At 31.0% G+C, this 19,503-nt stretch overlaps 3 protein-coding genes and 1 long non-coding RNA gene across 4 annotated transcripts; 2 read left to right on the top strand and 2 right to left on the bottom strand.

Moving 5' to 3' along the window:
* Positions 1-1,149: 1,149 nt before the first annotated feature.
* On the top strand, positions 1,150-3,407 carry LOC129906464 (N-acetylglucosamine-1-phosphotransferase subunits alpha/beta). Its single transcript, XM_055982252.1, has 4 exons — positions 1,150-1,412; positions 1,480-2,784; positions 2,841-3,031; positions 3,091-3,407. The coding sequence occupies exons 1-4, from the start codon at positions 1,311-1,313 to the stop codon at positions 3,386-3,388; spliced, it is 1,896 nt and encodes a 631-aa protein (XP_055838227.1). The 5' UTR covers positions 1,150-1,310; the 3' UTR covers positions 3,389-3,407.
* Positions 3,408-10,300: 6,893 nt separating this feature from the next.
* Positions 10,301-11,073, bottom strand: LOC129921350 (putative ATP synthase subunit f, mitochondrial). The gene is made up of 2 exons (XM_056003148.1): positions 10,886-11,073; positions 10,301-10,723 (listed from the first exon to the last, which is right to left on the bottom strand). Exons 1-2 carry the CDS (start codon positions 10,962-10,964, stop codon positions 10,479-10,481), a joined length of 324 nt encoding a protein of 107 aa, XP_055859123.1. The 5' UTR covers positions 10,965-11,073; the 3' UTR covers positions 10,301-10,478.
* A 3,664-nt stretch (positions 11,074-14,737) lies between these two features.
* Positions 14,738-19,040, top strand: LOC129906214 (uncharacterized). The gene is made up of 3 exons (XR_008770743.1): positions 14,738-14,844; positions 16,547-16,670; positions 18,914-19,040. It is a non-coding gene; the product is annotated as an uncharacterized LOC129906214 (long non-coding RNA).
* LOC129906213 (uncharacterized) lies at positions 15,828-16,572 on the bottom strand. The gene is made up of 3 exons (XM_055981893.1): positions 16,467-16,572; positions 16,298-16,376; positions 15,828-16,214 (listed from the first exon to the last, which is right to left on the bottom strand). The coding sequence occupies exons 1-3, from the start codon at positions 16,502-16,504 to the stop codon at positions 15,888-15,890; spliced, it is 444 nt and encodes a 147-aa protein (XP_055837868.1). The 5' UTR covers positions 16,505-16,572; the 3' UTR covers positions 15,828-15,887.
* Positions 19,041-19,503: the final 463 nt, after the last annotated feature.

Below are 19,503 nucleotides of genomic sequence, written 5' to 3'. Positions count from 1 at the left end.
GTGAAGTACGACGATGAATATGTGCAGATCTATTTCTTTTTAAGTTTTCTTTTTCAGCCTATTCTGAAAGTAATGAATATTTATTAATAAAAAAGAGAAATATTTATAAACAAATTAATGTTTCCATTTACTTATTTAATAATTTGCCGCCAATACTTTTAATTTTTCTCAACAACTTGTTTACTTGACAAATGTTTTTTTTTTGCTGTCAAATGACAGTGCAAATCATGCGTTTTAATTTAAGCCTGGTACGCTGCTCGCGCTAAATTTTAGCTGAAGCCTGGTACGCAGCTCGAGCTAAATTTTAGCTCCCATACAAATTATCGAAAATTTTTAGCCGAGATAAAATGGATCCCATACAAGTTATCGATAACTTGTATGGGAATTTTATCTCAGCTAAATTTTAGCGCGAGCAGCGTACCAGGCTTGAGATAAAATTCCCATACAAGTTATCGATAACTTGTATGGGATCCATTTTATCTCGGCTAAAAATTTTCGATAATTTGTATGGGAGCTAAAATTTAGCGCGAGCAGCGTACCAGGCTTTAACCGTGCGTTTATAGTTCAGTTTCCCAACTATAAAATTAACGTGGCGTTAACCCTTAACCTGACTATTAAATTGGTTATTGGTATGGAGAAATATTTAAAGCTCAGTTAAATATTTAACTGAGCTTTAAATTTGATTATTAGTAAGGCCCTATAACTACAACGGCCACTTTTTGCAAAAAGTCAAAAGTGAAAATTTTCAAACTCATTTTGTGACAGTTTTTCCGACCACAAAATTAAAAATAAAGACAATTTTTGTAATTTTTTTTTCAAAAACAAACAGCGCAAGAAAGAAATAAACAAAATTTACTTTTGTAAATTTCCCACTTTTTCACTTTTTAGGTCATTGTAGTGGCTTTATTTTATTTATTATTTAGCATTACAAACACATGCAAGGCAAACGTCAAATCACTCCACTTGTCAAATTCGTCGTGAAAAAATTTCAAAATTGCACAAAAAAGGAGTGATTCACTCCCATAATTTTGGAAAAAGAAATTATTAAAATTGTTTTTAATAAATCAACTGTGGCAACGCCAATCAAAAACGTCTATCGTTCGAGTATCGTTTACCTTATATGTCAAATTTCTGCCGAAAAAAAAATTGTCAACAAACATTTTTTTCTTCACTCCTGTCGTCATGAAAATAATTTCTTTGTTTTTGATATATTTTTTTTATCAAAATCAATTAAAAAACTAATCCAAATGATTTATTTATTTAAAATGTAACTAATATGCAAAAGAATCTCTATAAACTTGATAGTAATAATGCTGCACAAATTAATTCCCTTTTGTGACATTCGTTACTTAATACGATTTCGGGTGCTTCTCTGTTTGATACCCTTGACCGTGATTATTTTCTGGAAGACTGTGAGTTTTTCTATAAGAAAATATATGAATCAAAAGTCATACTTATGTCCCACTTATTATTTCCTAGAAATTTGAATTATTTAGTGAGTCGAAAGACTCCTCAGAGGATTGTCCTCATTTTGATGTGGTCTACACCTGGGTCAATGGTTCCGATCCAGAATTTACGGAATCCATTCGACAATTCGATCCACATTATGACCCCGCTCGATTCGATGATAAGAACGAACTTAAATACTCTTTACGTTCCTTGGAGAAATATGCTCCTTGGGTGAGGAAAGTTTATATTGTAACAAATGGCCAAATTCCTCATTGGATTGATCTCAGCTATGACAAAGTCTCTGTGATTCCACACAGTGCATTGTCAGAGTATCCCGAATATTTGCCCACTTTCTCTAGTTCTGCTATAGAAACGTTCATACATCGAATCCCGAATCTCTCGAAGAGGTTCATCTACATGAACGATGACATCTTTCTTGGTGCTCCTCTCTATCCTGAGGATTTATATACTCAGTCAGAAGGAGTGCGAGTCTACACAGCTTGGACTCTACCTGATTGCGCAATCGATTGTCCTTGGGTGTACATTGGCGATGGAGCATGCGATCAGCATTGCAACATCCCCGAATGTCAGTTCGATGGAGGCGATTGCATCTATGAAGACACTCATCAATCTGAAACCAAACGTCCATCCACTCTCCCTCCTCCTGTCGAATTGCCCAAAGTCGAACAACCTCGTCCATGGAAGAAGCGAAAGCGAAACTCTTTCAAAGATGTCATTAAGAAGACCAATCTGTCCACATTTGAGGAAATGAAGAGCATTGTAGAGAGCTTTAATAGCGAGCAACGCTCCAAGGCGAAGCCAAACACTGGTACTCCACAGCCAACGAAGGGGTACAAATCGAGTGTGGACATTTTCTCGCAAAGTCTCATTCACACAAATCGTCGATTAAACAAGGAGTATGGATTCAAGGCAAGAAATGTCTTGGCTCACGTTGGTTTCCTGCTGGACAGGGATACCATTTATTCAATGCAAAATAAATTCCGTCTCGAAGTTCAAGAAACTACCTCTCGTCGGTTTCGTGACCAAAAGGATCTGCAGTTTGCATTTCTCTATTACAGCTATGTCATGAGTGAGACCATGAATCTGACTGTGAGTGAGATTTTTGATCAGTTCGACACTGATGGCTCGTTGACGTGGTCTGATCGGGAGGTGAGAACATTTTTGTCTCGTATTTACCCGCTGCCTCTGGACTGGTCAGCGGTGAGGTACTTTGAAGAGGTAGTTTCTAATTGTTCACAGAAGCTGGGAATGGGACATATAGAACATCAGGAGTTCAGCACTCTGGTCTATGAGCGCTATGAGGACTCTAGTTTGGTGAGTAAACTTGGTCGATATATTGAAAAAATCTTTTGATGAGTCACTTCTTCTAGCCAACAATAACTAGGGAACTAGTATGTCAATGCTCTACTCTAGCGGAAGTGATGGTGGACAATTTTGCCCAGCGTCCACGATACAAATTCAATATGAATTCAAAACGAGGGATGCACAGTAACTTTATGATGCTGACATCAAATTTGACTGAGGTGGTAGACTCTCTTGATCGTCTACGAAGGAGTCCAAAGTGAGTTCTATGTTTTTCTCTTGTTTAAATTGAAATTTAGAACTTAAATCCATTTATAGAAAATTTAATTGCATTAATGACAACTTGGAACCACAATATCCGGAAGAAAACGAACTAATTCGTCATCTTCTTGAGGATTTTTATCTTTCGTTCTTCCCCAAACGAAGTCGTTTCGAATTGCCTGAAAGGTATCGCAATCGTTTTAACAACTACACTGACTATGAAGCTTGGCGCTGGCGTAAGGGATTAGCACTTTTTGTCGGTTATAGTGCCAGTATTTTATTGATTGTATTTCTATTGAGATTCTGTTGTATGCACAAGGCGAAGTTTGTAAGACGATATGTGCAAAAGAAATGACATTCACTCGAAAGGAGTGTTGAAGGATGTTTGAAATTGAAATAGTTAATGAGGCTTTTTTTTTTTGTAGAAAATTTCTAAGCTTAAGATTTTTAAAGGCGACAAAAAATAGAAATTATCGAATTTAACGGTTTTGTTGGTTTTTTTTTTCTCTTAATTTTTGAATTTTTAGGTTTCATTTGCATTTAGCAACAAGGTTCGTTTATAATCACATAATTTGATGACTAACGACTGTTTCTCATAATATCCATCACATTAAAAATTCTAGTATTGCTGATTCGTCAAATCCAATAGGACGGATCTATTTAAAGACGTTGATGAAGTTAATGTAGTTCGATGAGTAATAGTTTACGGAGTTGGTAAAGGTCAACAAATATTTTTTTGCTGTAGCACACGCCAATTACTATGAAGCACCACAATGGAAGAACATATAGGGGGAAATGCCTTCTCTATAATGGAGAATCCTTCCATTATTCCATATTTTTGATAAGACTTATCAGCTCTGTAGCGAACACAATATTTGTAAGCACATAATCTGTTGGTAATACAGACTGTCATAACTAACGGCTTTTGTTTTTTTTCGGGGTTCTAAGAAAAATTTCGATAGGAATGGAATGTGTGGTAAGACCGAATATTTTCTTTCTTTTTTACCTTATGCTGTCCCCAAAATCTAGATTTAGTCCTAGTACGTAGATCGAGCTAGATTTTAGCCGAGATAAAATTCCCATACAAGTAATCGATTATTTGTATGGAATCCATTTTAGCTGGGCTAAAAATTTTATTTCCAGGAAGATATGAAAATCAGTCAGTTGAGAATTGACTTTGAAAAAAATTTAAACGATGAATATTGCGAATTGCGAACATACCACTGATACAAAATTTTAGAATACATTAATTTTTCCAATTTATTGCATTTATTCATTTTTTTTTTTTTTTTTTTTTCAAAAATATAAAGACTTGGGCTGTAATTCTGGCATACCTCACAAGTGACAAGAAACTTACAAGGTGAGCTGAATTTGATTTTGAGAGGTTTTCGTATCACAAAAACTTTTGAATTTGTGATCTGCTCAGAAGGAGGTCACATCTCACAAGTTGGATTTTGCTACAAAGAAGTTTGTGAGGTTCTTGTAACTTGTGAGGTTTGCCAGAATAAAGCTGTTAACTAAATTTTTCTTCACTTTTTTTCGATACCCTTAATTTATTGTGACGGGTAGATACAAAATGTTGTACAAATCTTGTAAATTTTAGCTCCCATACAAATTATCGAAAAATTTTATCTGAGCTAAAATGGATCCCATACAAATTATCGATAACTTGTATGGGAATTTTATCTCGGCTAAAATTTAGCGCGAACAGCGTACCAGGCTTTAGAATAAAACTTGAGATTAAAGGCTTTTTGAAAAAATTTCAAAAAGTGAAAGAGTGAAAAGCTTTACAAAAAGTGAAAAGCTTTTACACACGTACCGTAGCGACATCTTCTCTTGAAAAAGAGTTCATTAATTTTTTTTGGAGCTGGTAACACTTATGAATTTAAGTGACATTTGTCATTGTCAGTAAAAAAAATAAACAAACAATAACAAAACACACGAAACAATTCTTCAAGCAAAAGAATTAAAATAATAAGGAATTCTCCAAGTAATGTAAATTAAATAATTAACTAAAAAGGACAGATCATATATGTATAATAAACAATAAGAAGAAAGAAACAGAAATTAGCAAATTCCAAAAAATAATAAAGAAAACATTTTCACACACAAATACTTTTTATTAGTTTTCTTTTCTTCAAATGAAAAAGAAAAAAATATCTGTAGAAACGTTCCGGGCATTCAGGGTTATATTTCCTATTTTTCTCTCCTAGCCTTCTTGTGATCTTCCAGTGATTTGCGGATAGCCAAATCAATTTGTCCAATTCACAAAAAGTACAAAACTTTCCTCTTCGAATTCTTTATGGAGGAATACGAAAATCATTTGCGTTTTTTTCTCGTCGACACAATAGGTCCGTTCCACACTCAGTTTGCAACTGCCGAATTTAGTAATATTTGGTTATTTTTGGTCAGAGTCTGTTCCCAGCTTCAAAAATTGTGTAGAAGAGAGCGCTCACGAGAGAGTAAAAAATTTCCCCACCCTGACAAATTTAGCCCAAAGAATTTCTTCCGGCAGAAAAATGAGTTCTGTCAAATGAAAAGTTGGCGTATGTCAAACAAATAAATAAAGAAGAAAACAAATCAAATTGAATTGATTTTTAAATTGAATCGCGTTTACGTGTTTTTTGCATTAAAAAAGTGTTAATGTTTATCGAATTACAAAAGTGAAAATTTTCAAACACATTTTTCTATAATTTTTCGGGATGAAAAATTAAAACAAATGATGAAGAAAGCTTATTTTTTGGTCTAATAAACAATTTGTATACTCATTTTCACAAAACAATTGCGCTAGCCAGAAAAAAAATATTTTCACTTTTGTACTTTTTCAAAAAGTGGCCAATGTAGTTAAGTCTTAATGGTGTTCAACTTGTTCCAGACTTTTTGGCAGTCTTTCGTAGTTTTATTTCCTACTGAGAGAATTCTCTCCCAACTCTCATTAATTTGACAGACTGCCTAATTTAGTGCACAAAAAGTCTGGAACAGACCTAATGTAGGTGGATGTTGTTACCCATGGTATAAAAAGACAAGGTATGATCATTAGAGCCGCCATCTTACAAAATGGGGTAATAGTGTTTTGACGTTTGGCATTTGGCAAAGTCAAAAGCAACAACAATTTCCAAGACAAATTTGTTTACAACAACAATTTCAATGGGCTGGGCTGTCAAAACCTTAAGTAGCCATCTTTTTTTCTTTCATTTGACAGTTCTCGATACTGAGTTTTTTCTAATGATCATACCTTCTCTTCTTATACCATGGTTGTTACCCATTTCCCAATATAATCTGTAAATATAAAGGTTTAAAATACCATAAAAAAAAAATAGTTAACAAAAAACTTACGCTTTGGTGCAGATATATTCGGCTTCCAATCTTCCTTATTTTTTGCTACCCATAAAAAAAAAACAAATGTCAAACAAAAGGCGTGTTCATCAAAAGTTTTCTTTAAAAGCGACATCTAGTTATCATTTTTCTTAACTTCGTCTTCGAATGTGTTGGTGTTTTCAAAAAGTGAAACATTTTCAAAAAGCGAAAGTTAAAACCTTTTTACTTTTGTTTTTCTGAGATAAAAGATAGAATTTCGCAGTGTGTTGGTACAGGACAAAACATTTTTCCACTTTTGTACTTTTTGAAGTTGAATGTAGTTACTAGTTAAGCCTTTATGCTAAATCTACTTAGCTAAATCTCGGATTTAGGGTAGGTGGAAATGTAGTATTAAATAAAAATATTTTAATGATTATTTACTAAACACAGCCTTTGAAAATAATTTTGAGAATATATCTCTGAATACATTCATTTACTTCGATACTCGAAAAGAACCCATCTTCGATACTTGTTTGACCTCGCATCATATCTGTCAATTTTGTAAAGAACTTTTTTATCTTGAAGCAAATAATCGAAAGATTGCCGGTGGAAATTTGTTTATTATTTGCAAATTTCACACAAAATATCATATTAAATTATCTTCAAATTCATTCCCAACAACCCAAAAACTTTATCAAGTATGTTTGAACTTAAATTTAATATTAAAACAAGTTAATTTTTATAATAATCAATCAAACAAATTGAGAATGACGTGTCATTTAAACATCAACTTTTTCTTATTTATCTCATCTTTTTAATAGAAATGATTACCGACGTCCAATTGGCCATCTTCTCAAATGTTCTGGGTGTTTTCCTGTTCCTCTTGGTAGTGGCCTATCATTACATCAATGCTAATTCATCTATATTCCGATCAAATTTAAAAAATAAATAAAAATGTAATAAGCATAAATAATTTTATTTTTGTTTGAAATCTATTCTACATAGGTACACTTTTTTCTTGTGCATCTAGAAATAATATTAACAGAAGTTGAAGTATGTATTTAATTAACAAATTTTAAAGGTTCCTGGTTCTCCAAAATACACATAAGTGTTTTTCAAAGGGAGGTACGTAAATTGGATAAAACAAAAAAAAAACAGGTGCAATAGGAACTAAAAAAGTGGGCGTCAACCTCTACCCCTTTCTGAGTTCCTGACGGAGTCGGATGTCCAATCTAGTAGCTATTCACCGTTTTTACCAGGGAACGGATTTTCTTAACCTTGGCTGTTTTTTTTTGCGTTGTATGAAAGAGTGGAGTTTATACAAACACGATTCATGTCCCCCTGATTCCATATATCGCACAAGTATTACAAGACTGTTGTAACTCAAATTTTGTCTTTCTTGAGGTGACATCATATTTTACACAATAACTTTATATTTATGAATCTAATATTTTAAATAATTTCTGAATAGTTTAGTTAATTGCATTATTTGTATAAAGGACCTTGATAAAAATATTATTTATTTTATAATTTAGAACAGTTTGTAAATAAACATTTTTTCGCTGAGTCAGCGAGAAATTTTTTTTTAATTACAACAGTCTTGTAATACTAGTGCGATGTATGTTTTTAATTTTACCTTTTTTACTCCTTGGTGCGTTTTTTTTCCTTATTACTCATCAGTGTCTTTTTTGACTACATTTGACAATTTTGTTTGTTTTGTATGCCTTTTTAAGTAGGTATATTGTTTTCTTTAAATCGAAAAATATCTTGAACCTTAATTCTATTCACCTCAGTTCAGATTATTTTGCTTAAAAATATGATCGTAACAGAATCTTTAGAAAACAAATTTGTTTGTATGAACACATTAGAAAAAGAAAGTAGGAAAATTGAGTATGTACCTACTTTTCTTTTTTTTAAATTGAATTTCTTATTACTTGCTCTATAGGGCAAGTATTGGTTTCGTGTAGAAAAAAAAATCGAGGTTTTAATCAAAACCAACATTACGATGATGGAGAAGATCAAAAAAGTGGTTTTCGTCATGCCGTCCGTCGGTCCAGGGCTGCCAGAAATCATGATTTAGCATGATTGTCATGTTTTTTGAACTAAAATCATGTTTTAATGTTTTCGTGCCCAAAATCATGTTTTTTTTTAATCGAAGAGAAAAATCTTTATAATCTTTTTGTAAACCAAAAATCTTTTTCACTAGATGAACTGTTATTTTTAATGAGGGTTATCATGAATAAAAATTTCTCTCGAAATGTTTCCCATGTTTTAAATATGGGAGCGAAAATGATCATAAAAAGATTCCCTCGGAATTTATTGGTATCGGCAATCAATTTTCCAGGGGAATTTAGACTTCATTTCTTAAGATTTTTTGCTCGCTGGAAATAAATTCCGAGGGAGATTCAGGATCGCACAAAAAATTCCGAGGGAAACAAAATTCCCCTCGAGATTCACGATAGGGCCCAATAAGTCATTCAATACCTACATGAAGTATGTATATATGAAATCAACCTTAAATGAGTACAAATTAAAACCTGATTTATGTTTTCAAGTTTTATTCCCGCCATTTTTGTAATTTAAGTTATAATTACAATGGCCACCTTTTGAAAAAAGTGAGTAGATTACAAAAGCAAATAATTATTTTTTCCTTCAAAGGGCAATTTTTCCCGAAAAAAAACTATAAACCTTTTGAAGCCATCATCCATCATAAAATGAGTTTGATAATTTTCACTTTAAGAACTTTTGCAAAAAGTACCCTGTGTAGTTATCCTATTTTCTAAAATGCACTCGAAATAATTTGTTTTATTCCCCTCTAGTCACGATGTGGTTGAGACATCGTGTTTTTTGAACTGAAATCATGTTTTTTATCATGTTTCTTTGAATTTCGAAATGGCAGCACTGCATCGGTCTGTACGTCCATCTGTACATCGAGCTAGGGCCTAAACGGATGGATGGATTTGCTTGAAACTTGATACAGATGATTTTTACGTAATTCCCTAGACCTGTTTTTTTTTTATTTTTTTAATATCTCCATTTTAACGCATACCTCCCATATAACGTTTTCGAGGTATTGCAAATTTCTCGAAAACGGCTCTAACGATTTCGATCAAATTTGGTGTGCGGAATACTCTTATTGATTCTAACAAAACTGCGTTTTTAGTTTTTCTCAAAAAATGCGGAGAACGGAAATATGGCGTTGCCGTTTTTCAAAAATTGACATATTTTTTAAGTTCATATATTTCATCAAAGCATTAGTTATTTTATTTAAAATTTACAGAGATCATTAAGTATAAAATGTTAAAAAATTTTTTTTTTTTTAATTTTTAAACTTTTGATTTTTTTTCTACAAAATCTTAAATTTCCAATAGATATTTAAGATAAAGATACTGTGAACTACAAGAGCAAGTACGTGCGACCCAGTCGTGCATTTTATTTTTTTACTCAAGCATTAAAATAAATTATTATATTTCATTCGACCTTAAAACCCAAATTCTCGAAAGCTTGCGAAAATTAGGTACTAGTTAGTTTTGAGAGAATGTAAATGTTCATATTTTATTTTATTTTTTCAAGGCTTGACAACACCGGTACGGGTTATTGTATAAAGTATAAACAAAACTCCACACTTAAACATTGATGTTCCAGTTTGGAAATTTTGAATAATCTTTTCCAAACTCCAATTGCAAAGAGAAACCGCGCTGTCTTTCTATTGAGGTTTTTAACCACGAAGAGTCCCTCTCTTATAAATGTTGACTTTCCATTGCTCCCAGTCCCTAGCGTGGAGCTTGCAGTCGACACCCACTTGGAGTAATAACGAGCCTTAAGTCAAATTTGCTTAAAAGCACTTCGCAAGGCAGAATGATGCACCCGCTACTTATTACATAAAGTATTTTACCAGGCACTTGACAGTGCAACTGTTTCAGTGAATTGAAGGCCAAAACCTCAGAAACAAAAAAAAAAAACATTTAAATTGATGGCATTTATCCTTTATTTTTTTTTTTCTAAATTAATTCTTCTGCCTTGAAACAATTAAATCGACAAAGTGGGATAGCATTTAAAACAATTTTCGATATTCATAAGTTTTTTTTGTGGAATAATAAAACGCCGAATCCCATGGTAGTTGTAGTATAGGCTGGAATATCCAACGATTAGTGGTATTTGTAGTTCCTGTGGTGCCTGATCTTTCCGTAGTTGATGGTGTAGAAGAAGATCATGCATGCAGCAGTCAACTGGAAGAATGGTGCAATGCCAGCCCTCTTGGGTTGGACATACTTGTGTTGCCAACGCCACCAGGCGCGGCTGAAGGCTCCAGCAATTGCCGATGGAGACTTATTCCTGCGGCTTATCCATGCACCGATTTCTCCAACTTTGGTTTGGGCCAATGGGACATCAGCTGTAGACAAGAAAAGATATATTCCAAAAATGTTCAGTTATAAAATTTTCGCATGGAAATAGTTGGATGATCAAAATTAGCCTCACAATGCGCCATTACGTAATGGTTTTTTTTTTCTGAATTCAATTTTTTCCAGTTAATTTATTGAAATATATTAATTACCTTTGCCATAATAACGTGCTGGATCGTATGGTCCATGGATTTTTGGATTATATTCCGCTGGATAATCGCCAAATGCCATTTTAACTTCGTGAATTTAGCAGAACGAAATGAATTTTCTTTGGCTAAAAAGAAAAATAGCACCTTTGGAGAGTATCGATGGTACGGATTATAGTTTTCTCTTTCTAATTCAATAAATGGAGAGAAGTCAAATAAAGTGATGCCAATAATAAAAAATTGGAGAGAATAAAATTTGTACTTAAGGCAATATGCACACTTTGACAGCAATTTTTTTGCAAAATTACAAAAGCAGAAAAATGTTTTTGAAGTTATGCCGACTTTTCACCAGTCGATTTTAGCAGCACGATATGACACACGGCCAGGGTTCCCAGGTTTTCAAAATAAAAATCCCCTTTTTTTAACACCAAAACGTTTATTTTTCCCCTTTTTCGTAAAAAAAAATCCCCTCTTTTCCAGAAAAAAAATGCAAGTATTTATTTTTTTTTATTTTTTTACTTAAATCTTTTTTTAAACATATTAATTTTGTATTTAATTTATTCATAAGAATAAAAACTTTATAATGGACATAAGTAAATAAAAAAAATTAACAAAAATGAAGCTCAAAACAAAAACCAGTAAAAAAAAAAATTTATGAAGTATGGAACTACTTCATAAATTTTATTTTGAGGGTAAATCTAAAATATCATTGCTAATTTAATAAAAAAATTAATATTATTTTCTATATTTAATGTATTTTTGTAAATCATAGAGTATTTATGCCGATTAAGGCAACGATTTCTTAAAAATGTATAAGAATTTTTTTTTTACTTTTATTTTTTTTACTGCCGCGGCTGCTGGCTGAAAATTTCGTTTAATATACCCAAAAAAGTACAGATTCCCTTAATGAAATATTTTGAGGAGTGAATTAAAAAATGGAAGCACCCTAGTTTTTAATAGAGCTGTCAAATTAAAAAATCCACTTAGCGTGGAATACGATAGTTTATTTCGAAATTAAGTTTTATTTAAATTGATTCCATTGTTCAAATATTGTGTCTACCGTTTTTGTAAGTTTAAATTTTTCCCCTTTTAGATATTTTTTCCCTTTTTTATCCCCGTCCCCTATTTTATCCCTTTCGTCTAAGAAAATCGGCAAAAATGGTGATTTTCCCCTCAACCTGGGAACCCTGCAAACGGCTTAAGTCGATTTGGAATTTTCTATGAGGATTGTCACTTTAATCACCTGCGGTCTACGTTCACATAAGTCGAAAGTATGGCGACAAGGCGACATGGCGACAAGGCGGCAAGGCGACACACAGTGCGTCGAGTGTATGGGGGATGTGGACAAAAATCAGAATATAAATGATTTGTGTTCCTTTGAATAAGAATACCTTCAGAAACACATATTTATGGTATATTTCAAATAAATGATAAATTTCACAAAAAAATAATAAATATATAGTTAATATCGAATTAGAGACAACTCGGCAGGTGAAATACCTAAAAAAAAGTATTTGACATCAAGCGACGATAGTGATCTTGAAGATCGAAAAAATCCTTGTTTTTAAGTGCTAAAAATGAGTCTACAAAATGTAAATATTTTGAAGATGAGCACGTATGAGCAAAAAAGGTGACCATGTGTTTAAAGTAGAAATATAAGGGAACCTAGTGGCATACAAGATTCTGCTACAGCTTGCTTCAGTCTAATATAAATTTAGTTTTTGAGTCACAAAAAACAGACTTTTTTAGGTTAAATTTTTTAAATACTAATTTCACTTTACAAAAACAAACTGAAATACGCATCTGATCAGCAGATATTCATTTTGATAATTAACAAAAAAAAAAGTCAAAAAACATTTTTCGGAATATATTACCTACCTTATTATGTGTACTGTGATGAAAAACACCACTAATCTTTTTGAATCTTGAATTTAAACAGTAAAAAACTGTGTTTTATTATTGTAGAATATGAGCCCTTCATGTTAAGCACCGGTTTTTCGTCATATAATGGACTTGATTTTTTTATTTTTGTCCACTGGTCAAGGCACTGTGTGTCGCCTTGTCACCATGTCGCGACATGGTGACAAGGCGACATGACGACAAGGCGACATGGCGATATGGCGACATGGCGACATGGTGACATGGCGAAAAGGCGACATGGCGACAGTTTTATACAAGAAAATGATTAAATCTGGCCTTTTTGATGAACCATTAAAAAGTTAAAAAATTTCAAACTCAAAAACACAATCTTTCCCATGTAAATCATATGGGAAATAGAAATATATTTGCGATGCGGCAGTACTTAATATTAATATTAAGGGCTGTAACTTTTACAGTATTTTTTTTTCGTCATTTCCAACAATATTTTCAATATAACTAAAAAAAAAATAATTTTTTTTTTGAATCAGCCTAGAGTTCACATATCCCAAATACAAGATTTTCATCTACCCTCAATCCGAGATTTAGAACAAATCTCGAAATTTATTCTAAATCTCCTTAGCTAAATATCGGATTGAGAGTAGGTGGAAACATAGTATTACACCATTTTTTAAGCAATTGAAGCTGGCAGTTCTACAAACATTTCTTGTATACTCTGCACTGCAGGTCTTGCAATAAAAAAAAGGGTATCAAATTATTTGTTTCTATAAAATCAAATCCGAAATGGATTGAAACTATCAACAGTTTCCTCTAGCATTCAAGAGTTGAAGGTATAAAACTTCTAAGCATTGTGTGGTTAATTTAAAGTCATATTTGAATAAGAAAACTGTTTAATTTTTTTTTATTATGAAATAATAAATTTGATATTTGAATTATATGTACTAACTTTAAAGTGTATAATGATCAATTGATAAGGTTTGGACTCCATATATCTTGTCTCAGCAAAGAATTCTCTAACTCAGAAGGTATTAAATTATGCATCTTCAGTTTTTCACATTTTGTTCGATTCAATCTTAACATCATGATAAGTAGTAACACAAGACAAATCTTTACCTCATGTAATGATTGTTGTTAAAACTTAAAAGCTATCAATAGTTCAATAGTTCATAGGTATTTAATTTTTGACAAACACCTACAGGAATAAAATTTGTAGATAAATAACCTCAGATATACATACATATGTATGTTAAGCCAAAATGATATTTTTCGTAAAAGTGGTGAGTTGACAGAAAATAGTTTTTCAATAACTTGATTAAGTTCACAAAGTCTAATGTGTATTTTTCATGTTCTTGCTAAATATCAAAAAGGAAATTAGTTGCAACGTTAAATACATACAGTCAGCACTTTTGATGTAAGGTATGGTAATCCAACGCCGAATTAAATTTGTCAGATTGTGAAAAAAGTTTTTTTTGTTCTTTTATTGGTTTGTTTGTATGGTCTTGTTTTCTCTAGTTGGTAACCTTATACCTTCTTAATGATAATATAAAAAAGTGATGATATGGAAAAAGACAAGGAATTAATTCACTGGCTATCAAAGTATTTTTGTTCAACTGATATTCCCAAAAAAGTATCTTTGGTTGATTGTAATTCATTTTATTATTTGATCTAATATTAAGACCTAAATGTTTTGTATCAAATTGAAGGTGATTTTATTATTACCTTTCAAACAATTTAGTGTCGCATGTAGGTACGTGCATATAACTTTTGTAGCGAATGAAAAAAAAAAAGAAAGACATTTCTTAATTGTCCAATTACTTAAATTTTGGATTAATATTTTCTTGCTTGATATTTCAGAGAGCCAAAAAGATTGGATATGTGATGATTGATGAAGAAAGAATAATTATATGCACTAGTTTCAAGTTGAATACACATTTAAGTAAGTTACAATAAATTTAAATTCTTTAAGATAAAAACATAATAATTTCTATTCTTTTTTTAGGCAAAAGCGAAGAAAGAGAACAAAAAAGGCTTTGCTAAGCTACTTTCCAACAGATTACTCGAATGCAATTTTGATGATTTTCGATAAAGTAAGTACCTACCTTAAAAGCTGGCTTAGGATTATGATAAGATTTTTAATATTTCTTAATATCAAACTAAATGTTCACTTAGTCTGCCTTTAAAATATCTCAAAGATTGTAAACACATATTAAAATAAAAGCGAGATACAAATTACAAATGCAAAAATATCATTTATTACCTATTACTTTAGTTTCATGAGATAGATTACACTGGTCTGCAAAGAAATCCTCCTTTTAATGAAACTATACTTTTCTAAAGGATTTTTGTGTACTGATTCCGAATCCGAAGTCAAAATTGGCCTGGCACGTCACGATTTTAGGATATTCCCGTTAGAAAATCTCGAAAATCTCTTGCTGTTTTCGAAGCAATATTTTGGCGTAATGTAAACTTTTTCAACTAAACGGTTTATAAAAGAACTTATTTTTTGATATATGTACAGTAGTTTTTTGAGATTTTCTAACCAAAAACTTGATTTTGTGATTCTCTAACGCGTATATCTCAAAATACTGGCGTTGAGATTTTACATTTTTCTAAATTAAGGTGTTTTTGTTCATGTGGAATTTACTAAAAAACTGCAGAATTTCAATATTTTTGCTGTTTTTGTCAATAAGTATCTTAAAATGTGTTTAAACTTTAATTAATATGATAGATCATGCTATGAGAAATAAATCCTCCGAATTTGAGCCCAATACGAATATTAGTTTTATCTAATCTAAAAGGGTTATTTTCTACAAACTACTCATATTTTTCAAAAATAATTTTTCAAAAAAAAAAATGGTATGTGCTAGAATTTTTCTGAAACCAGATTTAGATTCAGAAAGTCTAATCTTTCATAATTTCAAAAAATTATTTGAAGGAGAAAAAAAGGTAAATTTTGCAGACCAGTGTTATGAAAGTGCGTACATTCAAGATCTCTGACTTTCTCTGAAATTTTTCGTTTTCAAAATCACTTCACATAGTTTTTCTATGCTCTAAAAAATAAACACTTTAATTTTTGGAATACTCGTTTTTAATATTTAATCTTAACTCTAATAACATTACAAATAATAATTTAAGTTGCTTCACATCCATTTGGGATTTCTTTCAAATGTACACATTCTTTCACTCTTTCAATAATACTTGGAACATGTGAATAAACACAACATCCACAATACGAACACGTTAGTGGAGCTGAACCATTCGTTCTGATTTGTTCGGGTTGTCTTCTAAAGAACATCCAATAATATGTTGTCAATCCCATAATGACATAAACTTGTTCATATAATATTCCGTCCACTGTAAAAAGACTTTCATCTCCACTATAGATTTTCCATTCTCGATAACTTTCTTTAGTTCCATGTCTTAATACAGATCGCTCTTTGACAAGAGTCTTAAAATACTAAAAACAAAGAAAAACAAACGGATTATTAAGTTTACTTTAATTTTAAGTAAAGTTAAAGTTAAAATAACAATTATACTAACCCAATCGGCAACATCTGGAACTGCTCCACTTGGCTCATTCTTATGTCTTTTCATCACTAGCCTACGACGTCTTCCACGCCTTAAAATACAAAATAAATTTAATAAATTAAATTTTAAATGTTCAAATAAATAATAACAATTAGGTAATTATTTTTTAAATAAAACTTACATAAAAATCAAATGAATTATAACAAATTCAACAAGCATTGTAAATTTTCACTTTTAACTTTTGTTCTATTCTTAATCCAGAGATCACTCTTCAAACCCTGTTGGCTTTCTGACACCTGTTAAAAATGTCTCCGAGGTTTTATAATATTCTCAACTACCTGTATTCTAAGGACATAATTACTTTTCTCAACACTACAAGTTATAGGTAAGTCACACACAATAACATCCTTTTCTTCGTCCTTAATGTTTGCATACTCAATTATTCAGAACTATTATAGTTGTTATACACAAAAATGTTTGTTTTAAAAAATAAGGTAGTTGTTATTTTACAATTAAACACTCCTGATCATTTAAATAGGTTCATAAATTTCAATAGATAAATATGAAGGGCATTAAACTTTTAGTATAGAAGTTCCTGACACATTAAATAAATAACAATAATTAGTTATGACTCATATTATAAAAGATGTAATAAAAAAATATTTGAGAAATTAGAAAGTCATAATAGGGAAGTTTTGTTTGAAAAATAATTTGTACAAAATTTCACTTTCTATTTTCAAAAATTTTATTTTCAATAAAAACCAAATTGGAAAAAATTCATACCAAAAATTTGTGAATTTTTAAAATGACGTTTTGATCATAGCGTTTTAAATTATGTATCTTGCATGTTTATTGCTAGAAATAAGTAATAATTTAATTTTATTCAAAAAACTCTTTTCCTGTACCGATACACTCAAAACCAGTAAGCACCTGCTGTTTAACAGGTAAACAGATGTTGATCTTATTTTAGTTTAGTATTTATAACTCAAAAACTACCTGAAAGATCAACGATTGAATTTTAAAATCCACATTACGAGAAAGTTCTAGGAAGATTATTTTGTAGATCGATGCAGATTAGAAAGAAACCTTGAGCAGTTCTCATTCTCTTGAGTCATGCCTGGCGCTCGTGTTCGGTATTTCTTCATAATTATACAGGGTGAGTAATGTAAATTGGTAAAATGAGCTCTCTTCATAAAAAGTTTTTTTTTTGAAAATTTAAAATTTATGACATTAACACTGGATTCATTAACGCATCAAAAATTTTCATCAAAAATATTTCTATTGCAAACGTGATGTTTTGTAGGGGAGGTACTGTTTTCTTTCCAAATAAAAAGTTGTGATGCAAAAGCAGTGATCAGTTTATGAATTCAGCCTAAGCTCAGTACATAGTTTGCACTAAATCCTAGAGGTCGTTTTATTTCCTTCGTTGTTCATCACCTTTTTTTCGTGGTTACATTGTGACCCTTAAAAAATGTACAGATGGTTATAAAAATGAAATTTCTCACCTCGAGCTACAAAATCAACTAATCATCCAACGAATTTTCTAAGACAAACTCATATTATGAGCTTATGACATAATTTTTGTGTCACCCTGTATGTAGTCAGGTTTTAAAAAGATTTAAAATATGCAATATTTTTACTTTTATCTACACGCAAAGGTCTGGCCTTTCACCTGCATAAGAAAACTAAAAATACAGGCGCCTTTTTTGGTAACTGAATAACGTAGCATTGTAGCAACAAAGTGGGAGTGACTATGAAGAGGGAGTTAACATCCTTTTATCCCACAAAGAAGGCCACTCAATGTTAATTAAAAGAATTGTTTTCATATGCGCTTTCTGGAAACTGAACATATTCAAGCCAAACCAAGTTGAACCGAAAAAATAAGGACTTATTTTATTCCAAATCGGAGAGTATATGATTTCTTTCTTGCTCTTTGTCAAGCATTGATTTTGTGTCAAAAAACTTCGAGGATAGAGACTTAAAAATAAATGGTTTTCGTCATGACGTATCCGTGCGGCTTTCCACTCTAAAAATGGATACTTTTTTATGAAATTCAGAGGGATGTTCTCAGGGGCACTTTTTTTTTAAATAACTAACTCACTCACTTAGCACATTCCATATAAAATTTTCTAATTATTGCAAATTTTCAAAAACGGCTTTAACAATTTTTATTAAACTTTGTACACATAATAATTGTTTGAACTGTTTATATTGATAGTTTAATCAGAAACTTATATTGCAAATAGTTAAAGTACCTATACAAAAGGACTTTGATCTACAAAAGCAACTAGTCTTATTTTTGTTTGGTTTGGTAATATTTCGTTGGAGAGAGCAGCTAATAACGATGTTTATTTTATGATATGAGATATTATCACTTAAAAATAAAGTCCTAGAAAATAATGCTGCAAATTCAAAAACAAAAATAATACTTTCTCAAAAAATGAGACATTTTTCATAATGAATTAAGCTTATATTTTCTTTTGTGTAACTAGGTCTGTAATCGATCGGAGTTAAGACCTTAAACTGAAATTATAACTTAAGATATTAATTTTTTTTTTATTGTTAAGTAGGTATTTGCTAAGAGTTTTTTTTATAGCTTAAATTTTTTATTTTCTTTTCTAATCACAGTTTTTCATCTAACATTTATCTAACGGAATCAACATCGCGATGCGGTCAAAATCATCGACTTATGATTTATTGGTAAAAGAAAGTGGTTACATCTATTCAATTTAAAAGGAATTTTTGAATTTATCTAAAATATGTATTTAGGAACGCAATGCAATATACTGATCTGAAAAAAAAGTTCTTTAGTTTAAGATATATATATTTAAAAAATTCTTTATTTTAAGATTTATATTTAAGATTTTCATTATTATATTTTTTAAAGAAAAACAAAAATAACTATGTTAAAACTAAAACTGACACAGTAAACTCGCTTAAACTTAAACAACATTTTGAAGGTAACTATTTGTTATAAATAGTTTATTTAGTTATAAATTATTATAAAATTAAATTAATTAACAAACAAATAATAAAGCAGGGTGCAAAGTCAGGTTTATTTCAAAATTAGTTTAGTGAACGTTAAAACTTCCAATTTTTCTGATTTTAAAGTTTCAACTTTGAAATTTAAGAACCATCGCGAGTAATTCTAATTTCTGAAAAATTTGCAAATGTAAACACTTCCAAAACTAGTCTTACTATGCAACTATAGTTTTGAA

This window comes from Episyrphus balteatus, chromosome 1 (assembly GCF_945859705.1).
Source record: "Episyrphus balteatus chromosome 1, idEpiBalt1.1, whole genome shotgun sequence".
NCBI classification, from domain to species: Eukaryota; Metazoa; Arthropoda; class Insecta; order Diptera; family Syrphidae; genus Episyrphus; species Episyrphus balteatus.
The sequence above is the reverse complement of the archived record's forward strand: the minus strand, read 5'-3'. Positions and strand labels throughout refer to the sequence as shown.

Coding starts and splice junctions, on each gene's coding strand:
- LOC129906464 (XM_055982252.1), top strand. CDS start 1,311: ATGCTGCACAAATTAATTCCCTTTTGTGACATTCGTTACTTAATACGA. Junction 1,413..1,479: donor TGATTATTTTCTGGAAGACT/GTGAGTTTTTCT, acceptor ATTATTTCCTAG/AAATTTGAATTATTTAGTGA. Junction 3,032..3,090: donor CGTCTACGAAGGAGTCCAAA/GTGAGTTCTATG, acceptor ATCCATTTATAG/AAAATTTAATTGCATTAATG.
- LOC129906213 (XM_055981893.1), bottom strand. CDS start 16,504: ATGCTTGTTGAATTTGTTATAATTCATTTGATTTTTAT. Junction 16,377..16,466: donor ATAATTCATTTGATTTTTAT/GTAAGTTTTATT, acceptor TTGTATTTTAAG/GCGTGGAAGACGTCGTAGGC. Junction 16,215..16,297: donor TTCCAGATGTTGCCGATTGG/GTTAGTATAATT, acceptor CTTTGTTTTTAG/TATTTTAAGACTCTTGTCAA.
- LOC129921350 (XM_056003148.1), bottom strand. CDS start 10,964: ATGGCATTTGGCGATTATCCAGCGGAATATAATCCAAAAATCCATGGA. Junction 10,724..10,885: donor AGCACGTTATTATGGCAAAG/GTAATTAATATA, acceptor TCTTGTCTACAG/CTGATGTCCCATTGGCCCAA.